This window comes from Monodon monoceros, unplaced genomic scaffold (genome assembly GCF_005190385.1).
Source record: "Monodon monoceros isolate NGI ecotype Baffin Bay Population unplaced genomic scaffold, NGI_Narwhal_1 Super_Scaffold_22, whole genome shotgun sequence".
Classification (NCBI taxonomy): domain Eukaryota; kingdom Metazoa; phylum Chordata; class Mammalia; order Artiodactyla; family Monodontidae; genus Monodon; species Monodon monoceros.
This window is the reverse complement of record NW_021703779.1, coordinates 33,817,176-33,840,404: the sequence shown is the minus strand read 5'-3', so window position 1 is coordinate 33,840,404 and position 23,229 is coordinate 33,817,176. Positions and strand designations below refer to the sequence as shown.

General features: G+C 37.4%; 1 protein-coding gene across 2 annotated transcripts in view; it reads left to right on the top strand.

The window, feature by feature from the left end:
- The window catches only part of RPGR (retinitis pigmentosa GTPase regulator), a 62,245-nt gene extending 41,053 nt beyond the window's left edge, over positions 1-21,192 (top strand). The window contains exons 14-17 of one of the 2 annotated variants that reach the window (XM_029240952.1): positions 3,188-3,331; positions 5,366-5,414; positions 6,924-7,000; positions 20,323-21,192. In XM_029240952.1, the coding sequence (XP_029096785.1) occupies positions 3,188-3,331; positions 5,366-5,414; positions 6,924-7,000; positions 20,323-20,532 (480 nt within the window). In that variant the 3' untranslated portion in view covers positions 20,533-21,192. The remainder of the gene's footprint in view (positions 1-3,187; positions 3,332-5,365; positions 5,415-6,923; positions 7,001-20,322) is intronic. The other variant, XM_029240953.1, reaches the window with a different exon arrangement.
- Positions 21,193-23,229: the final 2,037 nt, after the last annotated feature.

The following is a 23,229-nucleotide window of genomic DNA, read 5'->3' as shown; positions in this document are numbered from 1 at the left end:
CAGTCCCCAGTGCATACTTGGGATTCTATCTTTTTATAGAATGGCCTTTATAAAATCACTTATATTTATATACAAGTACTTACTGTTTGCTCATATTATTTTCTCCGTAAACAATCTTTTTCATCTTGATACAAACCCTCCTAGGTAGGTGTTGCTAATGTCATTTTTCCATTTTACAGATAGACTGAAATACATTAAGTAGGTACCTTGCTCAGGCCGAGAGTAGTAGAGCAAGGCTTTGGAAAACAGTGTTTAGGTCTTTGTATTTAGTGCCCTTCCCACTCTCCACTCCTGCCTCAGTGATGTCTAGTGTAGTTAAAACTTGAACTTACATACTACCTCTTCTTGTCCTAAAAACACATATCTTGAAATTGAGATTTTAAACTATACACTTTCCACCCGATGACTTAGATATGAAGTTTTATGCTCTATTTAACTTGTTTGGAAAACATTTTCTACCCATTGTGACATTGAGGCATGTCATGAATCCAGAATTGTAGCACAAAATTTTACACTTTATAGTCAACTTGAAAAAAAATTCTTTTGACGTTAATACATAGACAAGTATATATCTCATACATGTATAGCTCAATGTATTTTCCACAAACTGAACATACCCATATAGTCAACATCCAGATCAAGGAAAAGCACAGTTCAGCTCCCTAGAAGCTCCCCTTCAATCCCCTGCCAGCCATTTCCCATCCGCCACCCCCTCCAGGGTGACCACTAGGCAGACTTCTGATAGCAGCCTCTAGTTTTTAAAGCATACAATGTAATTGTTTCTTAAGCAAACTGAAACCTCATGGGAACATTTGGTTTCTTGGTATTTCCCATAAGAAATGTAAAAAGTGTTGCCCTGGGCCAGACCAAAGACTGCAGCTCCCCATGCTGTGTCTGACCAATGAAATAAGGGTCCTTTGGTGGAAGCCAGGCCCATTCACTTCTTCGCTGGGGTCCTAACACCAGATGCACTTCCACTGACCACTCCAGATTACCTCTTTACATTATATGTGGTTCTGGTGACAAGAATGTATTTAAACTTTATCCTTTCTTTTTATAAAATGACAGTATTCTGCCAGTCTCTCCTAAATTATTTCAGTTTGAAGGTAAGTGCTGTATGTGACTTAAAGTAGTTGTCCAGATATATGTAGATTAATTTTAAATGTGCTTAATTAAGTGCAAAGTGTCATGATTGATGATGTGATTTCTACTGCAGATGCCATTTTCTAAGAGCTTTCTCAAACTTTAGAAAGTGATATAGTTTATTGTTGATATAGATTTACATGAAGTTAATGAGTAAAATTGTAGTTCATTATAAAAGAGATGTTTTGCTTATTTCTAAAATAAGCTATAACTCCATGTTTCTTTTTATAATAGCATGATATCCTATGGTTACATTAATACCTTAGTAAACTAGCACAACTGGAATTGACCCAGGTCCTAGATTTGCCAAACTGTCCAAGTAATGAGGACTTTGATAGAATACAGCTCACTGACCCTCCCTCTGGGAGATAAGTGGGCAGAGTCTGAAATTCTCTGTCTCGGGAGCTCTGTTCTTTCTAGTTGGCCTTCATATATGTACATTTATGAATACATCTGTTTATCAGGCCTAAGTCTTAAATCTAGTAATCTTGCTTCCCATTCCCTTCCAAAGTAGAATGATCTCTGATCATTTTAGCTACCCATAACGTGCATTTGGCTAGCCATGATATGTCACTTAGAGGGGAAATCATGCAGAAGAAAAAGAAAGCTTTAGAAGTTCTTGGTAAATGGTAGCTACCTTGTTGTTAACCCTACCCAACCTAAACATGTAGCACATCCTTTAATGTAACTCTCTACCCTGGTACCCTGTTCCCTTCTCCCACATTCCCCTCCTGAGTGCACTGCCTCATGACCTTGATTAACCTAAGTTAAGCCCTCCCAGAGTAACTTCTGAAACTCTTTCTTAAATCTCAAGGCTTCACTTGCAGATTGCTTGTCCTCAGTGGGAATGCTATTAGGCCATACCCTTAGTGCTGTTGGCCTGAGGATGCCACTTATATGTTTTACTAAGGTGTGAAATACAAACACGTTCTCTCCCTAGCCTGAACTCTCACAATTTGTATTTTTGCCAGAAGAAAAGGTGAGTTAATTATTAGAGACATTCTTTTCAAACCACCCAGTAAAGATTTTGTTGGGTGTCAGGCTTATCCTTAGCCAAATAGCCACTAGGAAGGTGACCATGAGAAGCTAGTTACAGTGTTGAAGGGATATAAAGGGCATATATGGTCTCAGGCAAATATGGTTACGGTGAACTTTGTAAAAACATTCTTCAAGGGAGTGAATGGCACAGATTGCTTACTGTGTCACCTATTTTAGGGGTCATTATGCCTTTAGTGAAGTACATAAATGAAAAGCATAGGAAAAAATATCCAATAAAGAGTCCAGTCTCTTAATGACAATAAATAAGCAGTTTTCCACCCAAAATACGAAATGGCAAAAAAAAAAATCTCAGTATAGAATAAAGGGTAAAACTAGTATTTTCTGCCTTAATAAGCATTACATGATTTATTACCAGTCTATCAAATCCATAGACAGGCCGTTTTGTAATTTGGATTAGCTTGATAGGAGCCAGATGGACTAAGTTCTCACTCTGTCTGGTTTTCCATCTGCTTTAAATAACCAAGAGCAAACAATTTAAAGTGCCTATGTCCCTTTATCCTTTTCCCAGAATGTAAGTAATTATAGTTACCTCTCTCTTGTGAATATTGGTGAATTGTACTTCTGAAGTGATTTTAAATCCTTATGTTTTGGAAAATGAACGTAATATATACATATGATTATGTTATAATGCTACAGTAGATAGAAAGCTTTTTAACTTCTCTAATATTTAAAAGCATTCTTTTGAGACAGCCCAGAAAGCATTTTGTTTTTCCATTTTAACCTTACCATAGGTGGTAAAAAGAACTTTGGGAACCCTAGTCATTGGAAATGTTAAAATAGAGTAACATGCATGAAATCCTTGGTAATATAGTAACTTGATATGCAGCATGGATTATTCAGTATTTTATTTCTTTGACTTTAATATTTGAATTCATAGTCTATATGTTCTTTGAGATGGTATAAATTGTTTACGACAGCAGTATCAAATCTCTGTTTTTTAAAGAAGAAAATTTTAACTCTTCCCTGATCATCAATTTTGTCACAGGATCACGAATTTTCAGAAGATGATGAGCCAGAAGACGTGCATGAGGAAATTAAGGAATATCTAGAAGGCGAGAAGAAAGCTGCAGGAGAAAATAAAAGTGTTCCTGCAGACGACCACAGTGAAACCGACAACTCAGTTAAAAAGGTATTGACAGCCATTGAAAAGGTATGATGATAAGTGCTTAAATCCCAAGACCCTGCCCAAGAGAAAGCATATGGGTCCCCTGGTCTCTGCAGAGGGCAGATTCCAGCTTCCTTGGAGAACAGAAATATTTCCATGAATAACTTTGTTCATGTGCTATAGGACAAGCTTTGACAAATTTATGAATCAGACACCCTTTTTTCTCTAGCGTTCTTTCCAGATTTCTTGGTAGCATTCTGTTCTTCAAATGAATGGAAATCGATTGATATGGGCCAGTTTAGTACACTCTTGAGAAATTAATGAAGAAGTTCAGCCCCAGGTCCTTGAAATGGTAAAATTACAACGTTAGCAGCCCAGTACTAGTGGCAGAAATGAGATGTGTATGTGCACACATACGCGTGTATATTTACATGTACATGGACAAATAAAAGTTGTTCACAGCAGTGTTTGAGGTTGTGATCAGTTCTGCAGAGATGTGGTATAGAAGAAAGTATTCACAGGAGGAATGGGAGGAGGCCTCACTGAGGAAGAGAAAGTCATCCTGAAAGTGGAGCTAGGGATGCCAAAAACATCTCTTCCATTTGGCAGATAGAAGAGTGACCCTGCTAGGAGACGGTAGGTTTGAAATCATTCGTTTGCTAGCACTACTCTGGATTCATTTCAGAGGTATGGAATTCAGAAACCCAAACTGAATGATACTGTATTGATTCATTTTCATTTCATTTTTTGGACCTCTTGCAAAGAGCTCTGAGTTAATCCTGCCTTCTCATTGATGAAACACTATCATCACTGGTCTGTGCGAGGTGCTTCTCTCTTTATTTAAATTGATTCCCTTTGAGCCTCATTCCCCTTATCCCTAACATAGCCAACCATTGAAACATGCTTGTCCTTTTATTTGAATATGTAATTGTAAAACATGTGTTGTTGTTTTGTGTGTATTTTTTTTCAATTTACAAAATGGTATTGTGCTAAAGAGGTCATTCTCTTCCTTGCTTCCTTCTTTTTCCAAGACTCCTTCCTCTCACTGAGGAAGAAATATGTTCTAGCAGTTATTGTTTTCTTTTGGAGGGAGGGAACAATGGAACTTCCCTGGTGGTGCAGTGGTTAAGACTCCACGCTCCCAACGCAGGGGGCCCGGGTCCGATCCCTGGTCAGGGAACTAGATCCCACATGCAAGCCGCAACTAAGGAGCCCACATGCCGCAACTAAGGAGCCTGCCTGCCACAACTAAGACCCAGCACAACCAAATAACTAAATACTAAATGTTAAAAAAAAAGAGGGAGGGAAAGATTCTGTTTTATAAAGAACATTTATGAGTTCCGGTTATGGTGGTCCCTGAAATTCTTTAGCATAGGATTCATTAAACTCCAATTTGACATTATAAAATGTTGAGCTAATTCCTATACCAATTAATGTTCCTGAATCTTCTTTGAGTAGAATTCTTAAATATACAATTCTTGTTAATTATACGATGTTTTTTTTAAGGGAACTTTATTTATTTATATTTTTTAAAATTTGTGGCTGAACTGGGTCTTCGTTGCTGCACAGGCTTTCTTTAGTTGTGGCGAGCGGAGGCTACTCTTCATTGTGGTGCGTGGGTTTCTCATTGCAGTGGATTCTCTTGTTGCGGAGCACAGGCCCTAGGCACATGGGCTTCAGTAGTTGTGGCACGAGGGCTCAGTAGCTGTGGCTCGTGGGCTCTAGAGTGCAGGCTCAATAGTTGTGGCGCACAGGCTTAGTTGCTCCGCGGCATGTGGGATCCTCCCAGACCAGGGCTTGAACCCGTGTCCCCTGCATTGGCAGGTGGATTCTTAACCACTGCGCCACCAGGGAAGCCCTAATCACGCAATTTTAAGCTAGGAAAGACATTAGCAATCACCCAGCATCTAAGACAGGAGTCCTGCAAAGGGAAGTAATTGTCACATGTTTATGTTGTTAGCTAGAGACTGACTCTAGAACCCTGCTTAAAACCAAGACTAGGTTTTCTAGCTCAGCACAAATCTGTTTTTTATTATATTGTTTCTTTATTGTTTCTAGGACACAAAAGTCAACCGAGAGGAACGGGCCATTCGTGAAAATCCAAAAGGTGTGAGCACATTTGACTTCAAAAGCATACTTTTAAAAAGGCTAGATACAGGGCTTCCCTGGTGGCGCAGTGGTTGGGAATCCGCCTGCCGATGCAAGGGACACGGGTTCATGCCCCGGTCCGGGAGGATCCCACATGCCGCGGAGAGGCTGGGCCCGTGAGCCATGGCCGCTGAGCCTGCGTGTCCGGAGCCTGTGCTCCGCAACGGGAGGGGCCACAACAGTGAGAGGCCCACGTACCGCTAAAAAAAAAAAAAAAAAAAAAAAAAAAAGGCTAGATATATAGAATACTACGTTCATATGTACATACAGATATTTATGCATATATGTGCTTTAACTAAAGAATTATGACTTACATGTATGTATTCTGTTTTGCACTTTTTATTGTCACATGACCCTCATAATAAGCTATGAAATATGTGACACAGGCTTATGTGTTCTCATTGATCACCACCACAGCTTCTTCATGGCTGCTCATGTGTCAGTGTTAAGTGGTTTAGAACAGCCTTTTTACTACTTTTTTTTTTCAATCAGTATTATTAAATTGGGCTTTTGTCCCAGACCTTGATATATATGCCTGGTGAGCACTGCCAGACCCCATCGCTGATGTCCAGGCTGGTCTAGAGCCACAGCAGGCCATCCAGTTATTTCCCCCCCGAGCCCAGACCTGAGTCTTTGATCTTACCACAGGCGTTTCAGAGGAGTCCTTTCCCAAACCTTGCTGTTAGTGTCAGAGAACAGGTGCCACAGAAGAGAGGAGACCGTGACTGCCCTTGGGACCTACAGTTTCTACACCCAAATCATTGGTGCTTTTGCTATATGACCCCTATATTATGTTTCCACACCATCACATCACAGTGGGCCTTTTGCTGCGATGTCATTACAAATAACTGTCTGTGGTAGTGGATATCTGATCAGAACTTAAGCAGAAGAAGGAATAGTTACCTTAATACATTTTTCCTTCTAACTTCTGCAAAAAGAGTAGTAAGTTTTAGAATATTTTAAGCAAAATGTTAAAATATTTGTCATCTCTAAGTATTCTTAGCATATAACCTAAAGTGTTAAAAAGAAATTAAATGTAAGATTTAAGTTGTTGATAATATAAAATTAGAAGAATGCATATGCTTCATGAGTCTACTTTAAAGATCATTATTCAACTATATAACATGTGGATTAATTTGAAATACCAAAAAAATGACATGTCCGTTTCAGTACAAATAATTTCACTACAATGAGGTTAATTTTTTTTAAAGGTAATTTATATTTTACAGAAGTCTTCCCTAACATTTACTGTTACGTTTGCTATACTTAGTACTGGTCATCTAAACATTTACAACATTGGTCAGGTCATTCCGAGATTTTTGCCTTAATTTTTCAGGAAATATGTAGTTGTCCACTACTCTTTAGTATTACCCCATAATTCATGGTTGATAGAGTTTCACTGAAAGCCTCAGGACTTTTCTTTTTCTCATTAGTTAGAAAAAATGTTTCTAAATATATCCTATCATAGGAAATATGCATGATCGTGCAAAGAGCAATTCTTCAGAAATCCTGGAAGATAGTAAATCAACAAAAAAATCAAAGAAGGTAAGTGAAATGAATTTTTTATTTTAGTGTTAAGGCTAAAGTATTGAATTGCTTCTACTACTTTTTATATGGTGATCCACATAATTTAACTCCCTTAATATGAGTTTTGATGACTCAAGCACATGTGACGAATTTCAGGTGATGTTTCACATTTTTAACGTGCATATTTACTTATTGGATTTTAGATTATGATTCAGATTGCTCTGCAAAAAAAAAATAGCATGTTCCTTTCAATCATCCCACGCATACTGATTCATCATACAATAAAAGATATGTAAAAGAACTCTACTGCTTAAATTATAAGAGTATAGTATCCTGAGAGTCTAGAAGAGAGTAAGGCAAAGCCAAGAAATAGGATGAATGAAAAAATAAAGGTGACTGTGCTTAGAAAACATCACAACATGCTACTCCAGTCTCTCCTAGTACCTGTTTTGGAGTTGTTACAAGTCTGATGGATACATTTCTTCTTCTTGGAAGTAAATTACTCTTTCCACTTGCAGAAAAACTTTATTTAATCTTGAGAACACATTTCCAGGTAGAAGTGTTAGGAGGTAACGTGGAAGACAAGAAAAATGAAAAGCCTCGTTAATTCTTATTCAACCTAGGTGTCAGCTTAAATGTCATTACCACACAGAGGCCTTTTGTAACCAGCAGCACTTATATAAATTATTATGTCCCATTATTATTCTCTCACAGAGCACCCTTTTCTCATACTTCTTAGTATTTGTCACAGTTTGCAATTACATAGTCATTTGTATATTCATTTACTTTATGTCTGTATCTCCCCACTGGCCTTCAGCTTCTTGGGGACATAAACTATTTTCTGTTTCACTTTCTAGTGTATCCTTAGCACTTATCACAGTTCCTGGTAAATGGTAGATGCTCAGTAAATATTTTTGGTTGACAATGAATTGTAAAATGTGAGGGGGTAAGAAAGAGGAAAGGATGAAGGTAAAACCAGGAGCCGCCCTTAGGGTAGTAAACAGCCTGTCTTTTGCCATCTTTGTAGGTATATGCCACTCTGAAATTCCTTTCAGAATTACTTCAGAAATTTCAGAGGTTATTTTAGCCCAAATCTCCATATTGTTATCTTTTACTAAAAATTACTTCATGACCATTTTTATCTTTATAAAATTATAAGTTTGGATTACCGTACCCAAAAGATGTCTGTGACCTGGCTCAAAGGACACTTCAGAATTATTATCCTCCTTAGAATTATAACATGCATCGCTAGAACATTTCATCAAGGTGTAAGAACTTTTTAGATTCTCCATCTAGTAGAACAGAACATTTAACAGATATTCCACCAGTATACTTCATAGTGTTCCTGTGAAAACTTTTTTCAGTTATAAAGAGCTCAGGGAAAGAGCCTGGAAAAGAAAATCAAATCTGAGGGAGAAGGATAAAAAGTAAAGGAGTCAGGAGACCTAAGAACCTAAGGGGAGGAAAAATGAAATGAAGCAGCAGAAAAAAATATTTGAAACACACCTCTGACCAAATGAAAATGCATATTGTAGAATACGTGGTCGAGTTTAGGGAACTTTTCAGGCTCTCCCGTCTTCAGCATTGTCCATAGTTGGTAGGATTTGGATACGCAGGACAGGAGAGGCTGGAGCCAGGGAAGGCATGCTGTGTGGCAGGCACCTACTGTAGCATCAGGGAGCCCCACCAGTCCATGGGACAAAGGTGAGGCCGGAGCCAGGGAAGGCATGCTGTGCGGCAGGCACCTACTGTAGCATCAGGGAGCCCCACCAGTCCATGGGACAAAGGTGAGGCCAGGCCAGGATACAGAGTGCCAGGCTGACAAATTCAGTCTTAAACTTTGATTCTGCTTAAATTCTCATTTATACCTAATGGAAAAATATAATTCAGTAAGTATGCATTTCCTTGGATAAAGAAAAGAAAAAGTATTGAAAATTATATTTTAAAAAGTCAAGCAGTAATAAATGTATTTCCTACTTAAAGAATAGTCTGTTATTCTATATTTTTTAAAAAGGAAATAGATGATTTAGATGAGATTTTTTTCAATCATTCCCACATTATATATTTTAATCTACAGTGTCTCTAACCTATTTATACCATCTAAGCCAAACAAATCAAACTGTTTTTAAAACTTGGAAAATAAATGATGCATTGACTCATATCAAGATAAGCATGTGTTTGAAATTTTACATCCCTTCCCTTAATTAGACAGCCACTCCGAAGGTAATTTAAAAAAAAAAAAAAGTACACTCTTGGTCTCTACAAGACAGAATTCACCATTGAATTTTGTTTTGATGATTTTAAATGTTTCAGATAGCCAGGTTAGGACCCATAATTTTAATTGGTGGCAGAGATCTTTTGATTGTTATATTTGGAAATCACCAAATATTGCTTTTCCAAACTGTAGCAAATTTGAATCCACAGTTAGCTGCTAAGAAAAATGTGTTATTGGCTTAATTTCCACCTAAGTAAGCTACTGAAAAAAGCAGTAAGCTTTTTAGCTATTAATAATAATTTCTTCCCATAATGGAATTAGTTTATTCATGTGTTTATTTAGCATATATTTACTGGGTGCCTCTTATGTGCCAGGCACAAGGCTAAAGGCTGCAGATAGAGAGGTTAAAAATCCAGTGCCACCCCTCAGAAACTAGCTAGAATATGGCAGATTCCTGGATAGTTCCCCATGCCAGTTCACAGTCAATAGATTTCTTATTCATTGTCACTACCATAAATATAAGAGGCTGAGATGAGAATTTCTCCACCAAAAATTATGCCTGTGGATTCTTGCCTTTCCTGATGGCTTCCTTTTCTCTGATGCTAAGCTTTATTCACCATGGCAGCACAATTCAGCACGTTTGCCCCAAGTACACAGTTAGCTTTACTCTATCGTGAGGAAAATCTGAGGTCAATTATACATATGGTATCCTGTTGCTGTCAGTTTTTTCAGGCTTAATACCTGAGACTATCACTTTCGGATCCACCCAATAATTACTCTCCTGCTTTTTAAAAATAGCTTTATTTAGGTATAATTGACCTATAATGAACTACACATATTTGAAGTATATAATCTGATTAGTTTTGACATACATATACAGCTGTGAAAGCATAATCACAATCAAGAGAGTGAACAGTGCCATTATCAGCAGAAGGTTCTTTGTGCCTCTCTGTGATCCCTGTCTACACCCCACATCCCCCTGCTGTACTCAGCAAATAACTGATACTGTTTTGAGATTCATCCATGCATGTATCAATAGTTCATTCCTTTATATTGCTGAGTGGTATTCTATTTTGAGTTAATTTCGTATATGGTAAAGGTATGGATTGAGGTTCTTTTTTTCGCATATGGACATCCCATTGTTCTAGCACCATTTTTTGAAAAAAATTTTTTTAAATCCTGTCCTCTACTGAATTGCCTTCATACCTTTGTCAGAAAGCAATTGAGTTTTTATGTGTGAGCCTATTTCTGGACTCTGTATTCTGTTCCTTTGATCTGTTTATCTTGTGCCAGTACCACACTGTCTTGACTACTGTAGCTTTGATATAAGTCTTGAAATCAGGAACTGTTAGTCCTCCAACTTTGCTCCTTTTCACACTTGTTTTGGCTATTCTAGACTCTTTGCACTTCCATGTGAATTTTTATAATCCGTTTGTCAATTAGTGAAAAAAATGCCTGCTGGGATTTTGATTTGGCATTGTTTTTGAATCTACAGATAAACTTGGGAAGAATTAACATTTTAACAATATTAAGTCTCCTAATTCATGAACATGACATTTCTCTTCATTTATTGATATCTTCTCAAATTTCCTTTAGCAACATTTTGTTGAATGTTTCTTAACATGGAAGTTGAGATCACTGATTTGAGACCTTTCTTATTTCTGTTATAGGCTTTTTGTGTTATAAATTTCCCCTGAAGTACTTGATATGTTGTGTTTTCATTTTCATTCAGTTCAGAATACTTTCTAATTTCCCCTTTGATTTCTTCTTTGACTCATGGGTTATTTAATTTCAATGTTGCTGGAGATTTTTCCAGTGATCTTTCTGTTATTACTTTCTAATTTAATTACATTGTAATTGGAGAACATACTTAGTCTGAACTGATTCCTTTTAAATTTATTGAGACACATTTTATGGCCCAGAATCAAGTTTATCTTGGTAAATGTTCATTTGAGAAGAAGGTTGAGAAGAATACTGTGGTTGGGTGGAGTGTTCTATCAGTGACAATTAGGTCAAGTTGGTTGATAGTGTTATTCAAGTCTTCTCCATCCTTCCTGATTTTCTGTCTACGTGTTCTATTATTGAAAGAGAGGTATTAAAATCCCTGACTATAAATTGTGGATTTGTCTAGTTTCCCTTGTACTTCTATTAATTTTTGCTTTATGTATCTTAAAGCTATTATTTGGTTCTGTAATGTTTAGAATTGTTATCTGCTCTAATTAATTGACTCCTTCATCATTATGAAATGACCTTCTTTATACCCAATGATAGTCTTTGCTCTAAAGTCTACTTGATCTGATATTATATAGCCACTTTAGCTTTCTTTGGATTAGAGTTATCATCTTTTAACATACTTTTACTTTTAACCCATTTGTGATTTTACATTTGAAGTACATTTGATTTAGGCAGCATGCAGATGGATCTTGCTTCTTTTTTTTCCTAACATCTTTACTGGAGTATAATTGCTTTACAATGGTGTGTTTCTGCTGTATAACAAAGTGAGTCAGCTATACATAAACATATATCCCCATATCTCCTCCCTCTAGCGTCTCCCTCCAACCATCCCTATCCCATCCCTCTAGGTGGACACAAAGCACCGAGCTGATCTCCCTGTGCTATGTGGCTGCTTACCACTAGCTATCTATTTTATATTTGGTAGTGTATATGTGTCCATGCCACTCTCTCACTTCGTCCCAGCTTACCCTTCTCCCTCCCCATGTACTCAAGTCTGTTCTCTACGTCTGTGTCCATCGACCTCATGACAAATAACTCAATTTCATATCTTTTTATGGTTGAGTAATACTCCATTGTATACATGTGCCACATCTTCTTTATCCCTTCATCTGTTGATGGACACTTAGGTTGCTTCCATGTCCTGGCTATTGTAAATACAGCTGTGATAAACACTGTGGTGCCTGACTCTTTTTAAATTATGGTTTTCTCAAGGTATATGCCCAGTAGTGGGATTGCTGGGTCATATGGTAATTCTATTCTTAGTTTTTTAAGGAACCTCCATACTGTTCTCCATAGTGGCTGTGTGAATTTACATTCCCACCAACAGTGCAAGAGGGTTCCCTTTCCTCCACACCCTCTCCAGCATTTATTGTCTGTAGATTTTTTGATGATGGCCATACTGACTGGTGTGAGGTGATACCTCATTGTAGTTTTGATTTGCATTTCTCTAATGATTAGTGATGTTCAGCATCCTTTCATGTGTTTGTTGGCAATCTGGATATCTTCTTTGGAGAAATGTCTATTTAGGTCTACTGCCCATTTTTGGATTAGGTTGTTTGTTCTTTTGATATTGAGCTGCGTGAGCTGCCTGTATATTTTGGAGATTAATTCTTTGTCAGTTCCTTCATTTGCAAATATGTTCTCCCATTCTGAGGGTTGTCTTTTCATCTTGTTTATGGCTTCCTTTGCTGTGCAAAAGCTTTTAAGTTTCATTAGGTCCCATTTCTTTATTTTTTTTTATTTCCATTTCTCTAGGAGGTGGGTCAAAAAGGACCTTGCTGTGATGTATGTCATAGAGTGTTCTGCCTATGTATTCCTCTAAGAATTTGATAGTGTCTGGCCTTACATTTAGGTCTTTAATCCACTTTGAGTTTATTTTTGTGTGTGGTGTTAGGGAGTGTTCTAATTTCATTCTTTTACATGTAGCTGTCCAGTTTTCCCAGCACCACTTATTGAAGAGGCTGTCTTTTCTCCATTGTATATTCTTGCCTCCTTTATCAAAGATAAGGTGACCATACGTGTGTGGGTATATCTCTGGGCTTTCTATCCTGTTCCATTGAGCTATATTTCTGTTTTTGTGCCAGTACCATACTGTCTTGATGGCTGTAGCTTTGTAGTATAGTCTAAAGTCAGGGTGCCTGATTCTTCCAGCTCCGTTTTTCTTTCTCAAGATTGCTTTGGCTATTCGGGGTCTTTTGTGTCCATTCAAATTGTGAAATCTTTTTTGTTCTACTTCTGTGAAAATAGCTATTGGTAGTTTGATAGGGATTGCATTGAATCTGTAGATTGCTTTGGGTAGTATAGTCATTTTCACAATGTTGATTCTTCCCATCCAAGAACATGGTATATCTCTCCATCTGTTTGTATCATCTTTAGTTTCTTTCATCAGTGTCTTATAGTTTTCTGCATATAGGTCTTTTGTCTCCCTAGGTAGGTTTATTCCTAGGTATTTTATTCTTTTTGTTGCAACGGTAAATGGGAGTGTTTCCTTAATTTCTCTTTCAGATAGTTCATCATTAGTGTATAGGAGTGCAAGAGATTTCTGTGCATTAATTTTGTATCCTGCTACTTTACCAAATTCATTGATTAGCTCTAGCAGTTTTCTGGTAGCATCTTTGGGATTCCCTATGTATAGTATCATGTCGTCTGCAAACAGTGACAGCTTTACTTCTTCTTTTCCGTTTTGGATTCCTTTTATTTATTTTTCTTCTCTGACTGCTGTGGCTAAAACTTCGAAAACTATGTTGAATAATAGTGGTGACAGTGGGCAACCTTGTCTTGTTCCTGATCTTAGAGGAAGTGCTTTCAGTTTTCCACCATTGAGAACGATGTTGGCTGTGGGTTTGTCATATATGGCCTTTATTATGTTGAGGTAAGTTCCCTCTATGCCTACTTTCTGGAGGGTTTTTATCATAAATGGGTATTGAATTTTGTCAAAAGCTTTTCCTGCATCTGTTGAGATGATCATATGGTTTTTCTCCTTCAATTTGTTAATATGGTATATCACATTGATTGATTTGCATATATTGAAGAATCCTTGCATTCCTGGGATAAACCCCACTTGATCATGGTGTATGATCCTTTTAATGTACTATTGGATTCTGTTTGCTAGTATTTTGTTGAGGATTTTTGCATTTATGTTCATCAGTGATGTTGGCCTGTAGTTTTCTTTTTTTGTGACATCTTTGTCTGGTTTGTTATCAGGGTGATGGTGGCCTCATAGAATGAGTTTGGGAGTGTTCCTCCCTCTGCTATATTTTGGAAGAGTTTGAGAAGGGTAGGTGTTAGCTCTTCTCTAAATGTTTGATAGAATTCGCCCGTGAAGCCATCTGGTCCTGGGCTTTTGTTTGTTGGAAGATTTTTAATCACAGTGTCAATTTCAGTGCTTGTGATTGGTATGTTTATGCTTTCTATTTCTTCCTGGTTCAGTCTCAGAAGGTTTTGCTTTTCTAAGAATTTGTCCATTTCTTCCAGGTTGTCCATTTGATTGGCATATAGTTGCTTGTAGTAATCTCTCATGATCCTTTGTATTTCTGCAGTGTCAGTTGTTATTCCTCATTTTTCATTTCTAATTCTGCTGATTTGAGTCTTCTCCCTTTTTTTTCCTGTTGAGTCTGGCTAATGGTTTATCAATTTTGTTTATCTTCTCCAAGAACCAGCTTTTAGTTTTATTGCTCTTAGCTATTGTTTCCTTCATTTATTTTTGATCTGATCTTTATGATTTCTTTCCTTCTGCTACCTTTGGGGTTTTTTTGTTCTTCCTCCTCTAATTGCTTTAGATGTAAGGTTACATTGTTCATTTGAGATGTTTCTTGTTTCTTGAGGTAGGATTGTATTGCTATAAACTTCCCTCTTAGAACTCCTTTTGCTGCATCCCATAGGTTTTGGGTCGTCATGTTTTCATTGTAATTTGTTTCTAGGTATTTTTTGATTTCATCTTTGATTTCTTCAGTGATCTCTTGGTTATTTAGTAGTGTATTGTTTATCCTCCATGTGTTTGTATTTTTGACAGATTTTTTCCTGTAATTGATATCTAGTCTCATAGTGTTGTGGTCGGAAAAGATACTTGATACAATTTCAATTTTTAAAAATTTACCAGTGCATGATTTGTGACCCAAGTTATGATCTATCCTGGAGAATGTTCCATGAGCACTTGAGAAGAAAGTGTATTCTGTTGTTTTTGGATGGAATGTCCTATAAATTTCAATTAAGTCCATCTTGTTTAATGTATCATTTAAAGCTTGTGTTTCTTTATTTATTTTCATTTTGGATGATCTGTCCATTGGTGAAAGTAGGTTTTTAAAGTCCCCTATTAGGATTGTGTTACTGTCAATTTCCCCTTTTATGGCTGTTAACATTTGCCTTATGTATTGAGGTGCTCCTATGTTGGGTACATAAATATTTACAATTGTTATATCTTCTTCTTGGATTGATCCCTTGATCATTATGTAGTGTCCGTCTTTGTCTCTTTGTAGTGTCCTTCTTTGTCTCTTTATTTACTATAATATAACATATAGTCTTTATTTTAAAGTCTGTTTTGTCTGATATGAGAATTGCTACTCCAGCTTTCTTTTGATTTCCATTTGCATGGAATATCTTTTTCCATCCCCTCACTTTCAGTCTGTATGTGTCTCTAGGTCTGAAGTGGGTCTCTTGTAGACAGCATATATACAGGTCTTGTTTTTGTATCCATTCAGCCAGTCTGTGTCTTTTGTTTCTAGCATTTAAGCCATTTACATTTAAGGTAGTTATCGATAGGTGTGTTCCTATTACCATTTTCTTAATTATTTGGGGTTTGTTATGGTAGGTGTTTTCTTTCTCTTGTGTTTCCTGCCTGGAGAAGTTCCTTTAGCATTTGTTGTAAAGCTGGTTTGGTGTAAAGCTGAATTCTCTTAGCTTTTGCTTGTCTGTAAAGATTTTAATATCTCCATTGAATCTGAATGAGATCCTTGCTGGGTAGAGTAATCTTGGTTTTAGGTTTTTCTCTTTCATCACTTTAACTATGTCCTGCCCTGCCTTCTGGCTTGCAGAGTTTCTGCTGAAAGATCAGCTGTTAACCTTATGGGGATTCCCTTGTATGTTATTTGTTGCTTTTCCCTTGCTGCTTTTAATATTTTCTCTTTGTATTTAATTTTTGATAGTTTGATTAATATGTGTCTTGGCGTGTTTCTCCTTGGATTTATCCTGTATGGGACTCTGCACTTCCTGGACTTGATTGACTATGTCCTTTCCCATATTAGGGAAGTTTTCAACTATAATCTCTTCAAATATTTTCTCAGTCCCTTTCGTTTTCTCTTCTTCTTCTGGGACCCCTATAATTCAAATGTTGGTGTGTTTAATTTTGTCCCAGAGGTCTCTGAGACTGTCTTCAATTCTTTTCATTCTTTTTTCTTTATTCTGCTCTGCGGTAGTTATTTCCACTGTTTTATCTTCCAGGTCACCTATCCATTCTTCTGCCTCAGTTACCTGCTATTGATTCCTTCTAGAGAATTTTTAATTGCATTTATTGTGTTGTTCGTCATTGTTTGTTTGCTCTTTAGTTCTTCTACGTCCTCGTTAAACGTTTCTTGTATTTTCTCTATTTCCAAGATTTTGGATCATCTTTTACTATCATTGCTCTGAATTCTTTTTCAGGTAGACTGCCTATTTCCTCTTCAGTTGTTTGGTCTGTTGGGTTTTTACCTTGCTCCTTCATCAGCTGTGTATTTCTCTGTCTTCTCATTTTGCTTAACTTACTGTGTTTGGGGTCTCCTTTTCACAGGCTGCAGGTTCGTAGTTCCCATTGTTTTTGGTGTGTGCCCCCATTGGGGGAGGTTGGTTCAGTGGGTTTTGTAGGCTTCCTGGTGGAGGGGACTGGTGCCTGTGTTCTGGTGAATGAAGCTGGATCTTGTCTTTCTGGTGTGCAGGACCGCATCTGGTGGTGTGTTTTGGGGTGTCTGTGTACTTATGATTTTAGGCAGCCTCTCTGCTAATGGGTGGGGTTGTGTTCCTGTCTTGCTAGTTGTTTGGCACAGGGTGTCCAGCACTGTAGCTTACTGGTCACTGAGTGGAGCTGGGTGTTCGCGTTGAGATGTAGATATCTGAGAGAGCTTTCACCATTTGCTGGAGCACCAGGGTCTTGCTTTTTTATCTAATCTGAAAACCTCTGCCTATTTATTTATTTATTTATTTATGGCTGCATTGGTTCTTCGTTGCTGCGCACAGGCTTTCTCTAGTTGCGACGAGCAGGGGCTACTCTTTGTTGTGGTGCCCGGGCTTCTCATTGCATTGGCTTCTCTTGTTGCGGAGCACAGGTTCTAGGCATGTGGGCTTCAATAGTATTGGCACGTGGACTCAGTAGTTGTGGCTCACAGGCTCTAGAGTGCAGGCTCAGTAGTTGTGGCACACAGGCTTAGTTGCTCCGCGGCATGTGGGATCTTCCCGGACCAGGGCTCGAACCCGTGTCCCCTGCATTGGCAGGTGGATCCTTAACCACTGCGCCACCAGGGAAGGCCCTGCCTTTTTCATTGGAGCATTTAGACCAGTTATATTTAATCTAATTATTGATATCATTAGGTTTAAGTCTATTATCTTACCACTGGTAGTATTCTTCTTTTTTCCTAAAAAAATGCTACTTTATTTTATCGAATATTATCATAGCTATACTAGTTTTCCTATGGTTAGCATTTTCCTAATATATCTTTTTTCATTCTTATACTTCTACTTGTACTTTAGATGTGTCTCTTGTAAATGGCCTATAAGGTGGATTCTGACTTTATACTTTTTAACATGTACCTAAAATCTAAAGCTAATCAATGTTCCTTTTTCCCAAATATTACCAGGATCTTAGAAGAGTTTTCTCTCCTATCACTCGTTTTTTTCCCATTTTACGTTATTTTATCGAGTATTGTATTAATTTTTTTAACCTCATCAATCAAATATCATTATTTGTTATACCACTTTCTTTATTCACCATTCCTTTTCACATCTCAGATGTCCCTTCTAGAGTGTTTTTTATTCTTCCTGAAGAAATCCTTTGGAAGTTACTGCCATAAATTTCGTTCTGAAGTTAACTTTTGCAGTTGCTACTCACTGGAAAATTAATGGTGGTATGGCTGGTTGACAGTTATTTTCTTTTAGTATCTGCTCCCATTGTGGCTCTTAAGAAATTTGCTTTAGTATAATTGCTGGTAACTTCACATATAATCTGTCATTTCTGTCTGGCTGCTTTTTACATTGTTTGTTTGTCTTTGATGTGCTTCATTTCACTATGAGATGCCTAGATGTGAGGTTTTTTTATTTTAACTTTCTTCCAATTCATTATGACTCTTGAATCTGAGAATTCATGTCATTCATCATTTTAAGAAAATTCTCATCCATTATATATTTGAATATTTCCTCTCTCCTCTTTGGAGCTCAAATATAATAAAACTTTTTATTCTGTTATCTGTGTCTTTTAATTTTTACTTTTATATTTTCTGTATCTAAGTGATATTTGGGGAAATTTCAGAGCTTGTCTGTTTCATAGTATCTTTTCATCTGAGACTAATCTGCTATTTAACCTCCTTATTGAGTTTTAATTTCAGTTATGTTTTTCACATTTTGAAGTGAAATTCTATTTTGATTCTTTTTCAAATCAATCTGATCTTTTACCTTGTTTTGTTTACCTAGTACCCTGTTTTTTACTATAGTACTTTAAATAATTTAAGCAAACTTATTTTATATTCTGTATTTAGTTATTCCAATGTCAGACATCCTCCAGAGTCTAAATCTGTTTGTTGCTTTGGCTGGCTTGCTAGTGGTGTCTTGTTTCCTTCTGTGTTTTGAAATTTGGATTGTAAATTCATGTTCAACCAGGACTTTTTGTGGAAATCCTTTAAAGCTTAGATTACTGTAAGTCCATCCATAGAGAATTTATATAAAATTCTGTTAGCTTCCCTGGGTGTTACCATTTCGGGACAGCTTTTAGTCAATGTCTCAGTTAAGGGTTTTCCACCAGTACCGTACATGTGAACCCCAAACTCACATTAGGAAAACATCATTAGGCTGAGAGAGACATGTTATTTTGTTCTCTTCCATTGTCTGTAGGTGGACTTACATTAAAGGCCTAGTTCTCAGAGGGTCCCCACTTTACATAGGAGTCTCAGTTCCATTTCTCCATATTTTGTGAGATCAAATCTGTTAAAATCCAAGAGTTGAAGTTATGAGATCAATAAAAGCCGTTTCAGTACTCAACTCACCCCTGAGGCTTCCTGCTCCCTCTTTTTTTGTCCCACAGGGATTTCCCTTCATTTTATGTGAGCTTACCTACACATTATAAAATTATATTTTGTATACTTCTAAAGCATTTCTTGGCATTTTGTAGTGGCAGAATTTTTCAAGATGTGTATATTCCTACACAATAGCAGGAACAGGAGTTCTCCCATTTTAGTTCATAGACTCTTTATCTAGGCTAACTTTTTGGGTTACAACTTTTCATTCTAGTTCCTCCATTCTTTAAGGCTAAAGGCAAGCTATTATTGTTCGCACCACTTTAATTTCTGAAGGAGCCAGATCTTCAGCTGTTCTTTGGTTTCGGCATCTTGTCAAAACCATTACTTGGGTTGTCATTCTTTAGGAATCCTGTTTTCTCTCTGGCTAAATCCTCAAAGGGCTTAAATCATTTGGAACTTTTCAGTTATCATCTTCCTTGATGTCTCCTGCATGTGCCTTGTTGGCCACTCTCTTCTTGATATTTTCCTCCCCTGACTTCTGAGTTGCCTTTTTTTCCTGATTTTGTTCCTACAAAGCTCAGTCCCCAGTGCTGGCTCCTCTTCCTCTGCCTACCTTTCACACTTGGCTTTTCCTCAGTCTCTTTTCTTCTGTTTTCTCTTCTGCCCACCTGGAATCCCTGGGTTATGGGGTCTACTTTCGTCTCTTCAGCTGTTATCTGCATTCTGCCTGTCCGCAGCCCTGGCCTCCCCTGAGCAGCAGGTCTGTATATCCAACTGCCTACTCAGACCCCTGGGGCTCCCACCCCCATCATTTGGCAGCACTAACACTTTGCCAGAAGTTCTGATCTACAGGAATGGGGAGGTATGTCCTCTAGAAGATGCTGGTTTTCATCTTTTTCTCTTATAACAAAACAAAGTGAAATACTTAATTTGTTTTTTGAAGAAAAATGTTAACATATTACCAAAGCACTGATAGTGTTGAAGGGTAAACCCTGAAAGGTCTTGTTTTAGGGAAGAATCATGATTGCAATTGGTAAAAGAAAAAAGGCTGGTGGATGCTAAGACTGTACCATTGTGGTGCCTCATAAAGATGTGATGAAATAATGTTAAGACTTGTTGAAAATTATACCCCCTAAATACTGTTAAGTGACTGTTTCGCTTACTGAAATGAATTCTCTGCGTGTGTGTTTTTTTTCTAGATTTTCCTCTTTAAAAGGATGTCATTGACGAGCCAGAAAAGTAGAAAGCAGAATAATAATGAGCCACCCCCAGAGATAAAATCAATAGGAGATAAAATAGCTTTTAAAAAGAATAAGAAAGATGCCAACAAGAACCACATGGGGCAAAATCATCAGGATACCTCACCCCCAAATATGGAGAGAAGGTCAAAATCTTGCATAATACTGTGAATATATGTTTATGTTTTCATGGTCACCATGCCCATTGTAATTTATACTTGAAAAACATTTGAGCTCTGACGGAAAGTTTCTAATAACAAACTTTTAAAGATATAACTTAAGAACGTGTTTTATTTGGTTTGAATAGTATGACCAGTTTTGATATTTATTTAAATGCTGATATTTTTGACAAGCAATTTCAGAATATGTGTATCTCAGACTCTCCTTCAAGCGTTGTGGCCTTAACTGTTCAGTGTTGCAATATAAAATATATTTTTATATGTGAAACTTAAGATATTTCATAGTTTTTACTAAATTTTACCTCTTTATAATTTCATAAGGAAATATTTGCAATCTCATGACACTAACAGTTTTTAATGTATTTGCAATTTTCAAAAACTGAGTCAAAATTGTTTTTAATGAACCTATTTTAATAAACTATAACTGGTCGGTTCCACTGTTTAAATGGGTGAATATGAATAAAATTTGGAGGTACTTGGAGTTATCAGTTGACAAAACAGGGGCAAAAAAAATCTAATTTTAAAATATTGAAAGATGCAAAATGCATTTCCCTCTGAGTAAAGAAAGTATCAGGGCAACTGTATAAACAGGACATCTTTGTGGAGAAACTGTGTTGAAATTTCTTTGCTTCCCACTCCTCTCTTTAGGGAGGTGATTTGACATGAAAACATTGCAGATTATCTGCACTGTTTGACCATGCCACAGATCACCAGTCTAGGAGAACCGGACACAGCCAGACTGGCTCATTGCAGCTGTCTCTAGCACTGACAGTGGTAACTAAGGTTGGCTGTGTCACACAGTGCTCTGCCACAAGGGGTAGGAAGGGTAAAGCTGCTAAGTCTGCTCTAATAGAAACATTGCTTTCCTATGCTCACAGATGCTACTTATTTAATTGATCAAACTACCTTCATTTTTCCCATTCTAACTTCTGACTAAAACATTTGCTTATTCAATCACAGTGACCATTGCCCCATTTAAACAAAACAAGACAAAAATACTCCATCTTTGTGTTTCACATACAAGGGCTGTAAGGATGTTAGTCTAGAATAGATGTGATTTTGAAATCTTACAAAATAGTCTCCTATATTACATTTAGTGGAATTCTAATTTTATTCAAGGTAAGTTTAATAAAAAATTTTGCTATTGCCACTATAGTACTAGTACAGTATTGTAAAAATACTTTGCCAAAATATAAACTATAGAAGCCAAGTGGAAGTGAAACTCACAGTAATACTAAGACATGCCAGTTGTGATAGGCAGGATCCTAAAATGGCCCCCAAGGTTCCTGCCTGCTGGTATACTTGCCTTGAATAATCCCTTCCCCTTGAGAGTAGGGGAGACCAGTGAATATGATGAGCTATCACTCCATTGCTTATGTTATATTATGTGGAAAAGATGAAATATTTTGCAGATATAATTAAGATTCCTAATGAGTTAACTTTAAGCAAAAGAGAGATAATCCTAGGTGGGCCTGACCTAATCAGGCAAGCCCTTTCAAAAAAGATCTAGATGTCAGAGTTGGAAGAATTCAGAGCAATTCAAAGCAGTAGAGATGCTCTCCTGTTGGCCTTGAAGAAGCAAACTGCCATATTATGGAGAGGGCCATGTGCCAGGGTGAGAAGCCTCTAGGGTCTGAAGGCTTCTACTCTACAACTGCAAGGCACTGAATTCTGCCAACAACCAGTGAGCTTGGAAGAGGAACCCAGTCCTCAGATTAGACCATAGACCTGGCTGACACCCTGATTGCAGCTTTGTGAGGCCCTGAGCAAAGGACCTAGCTAAGTAGTACCCAGGCTCCTGACCCATGAAAACTATGAGATAATAACTATATGTTGTTCTAATCCACTAACTTTATGGTAATTTGTTATGCAGCAGTAGAAACTAACATCAGTTTTATTCTGGGAAAGGGCCTCTCTCAAATCAGAAAATTGGAGCCTTCATCTCAGGAATGAGGGGATATTTTATTAAATTTAACAAAAACTACATTTAAACCAGGGATCGCATAACTGAAGTATTTTCAGAGGCTAAACAGATAAGCGTAATGGAGCTGCTGCCAATCTGTTCTACCTGGTAATTGCTGTTTCTCAATACTGGGCCCAGTGTTGCCAGACCCTCAGCCATTTTAAGAGTCTCATGCTCTACCGACTGAGCTAGCCGGGCGGCTTCCCCTCAGCCATTTTAAAAAGAAGGTGGAAATGCGGGTTTTTATATAGACAACTCATTCGTGTACATGTCCATGTGTGCATGCATGTACATAAACAGGGAGAGCCAAACCATAGCTGCAGGCCCAATTTGCCCACAAAGGGCAAATTGTGACCTCTGTTTTAAACAAAATACATTATTTTGGCAAGAGAAGTTTGTTTACAAGGAAAACATGTTGAAATAATTAATTAGGCCCTGGATTTATCTCAATTGTAATCTTCCCTAGTTTGGCCTCAGATTTTAAGCAGGAAATCAGAGTTAAAGAATTAATTAGAAAAGTGATGATTCTACTAAGAAGGTAATTTTTTTATTGCATACAAATGCATACTAAGCCTTCTTGGGAGTGTGGAGAGTTGGGGGAGGATGATCGAGTGTAACTGTATTGAATACAATAAAGTAAGATGTTTCTGCTGGAAGAAGCTACATTGACGTTAAGAGACAACAGACAAACAGGCTTAATAGCAGTCCCTCCAACAATTGTGACGG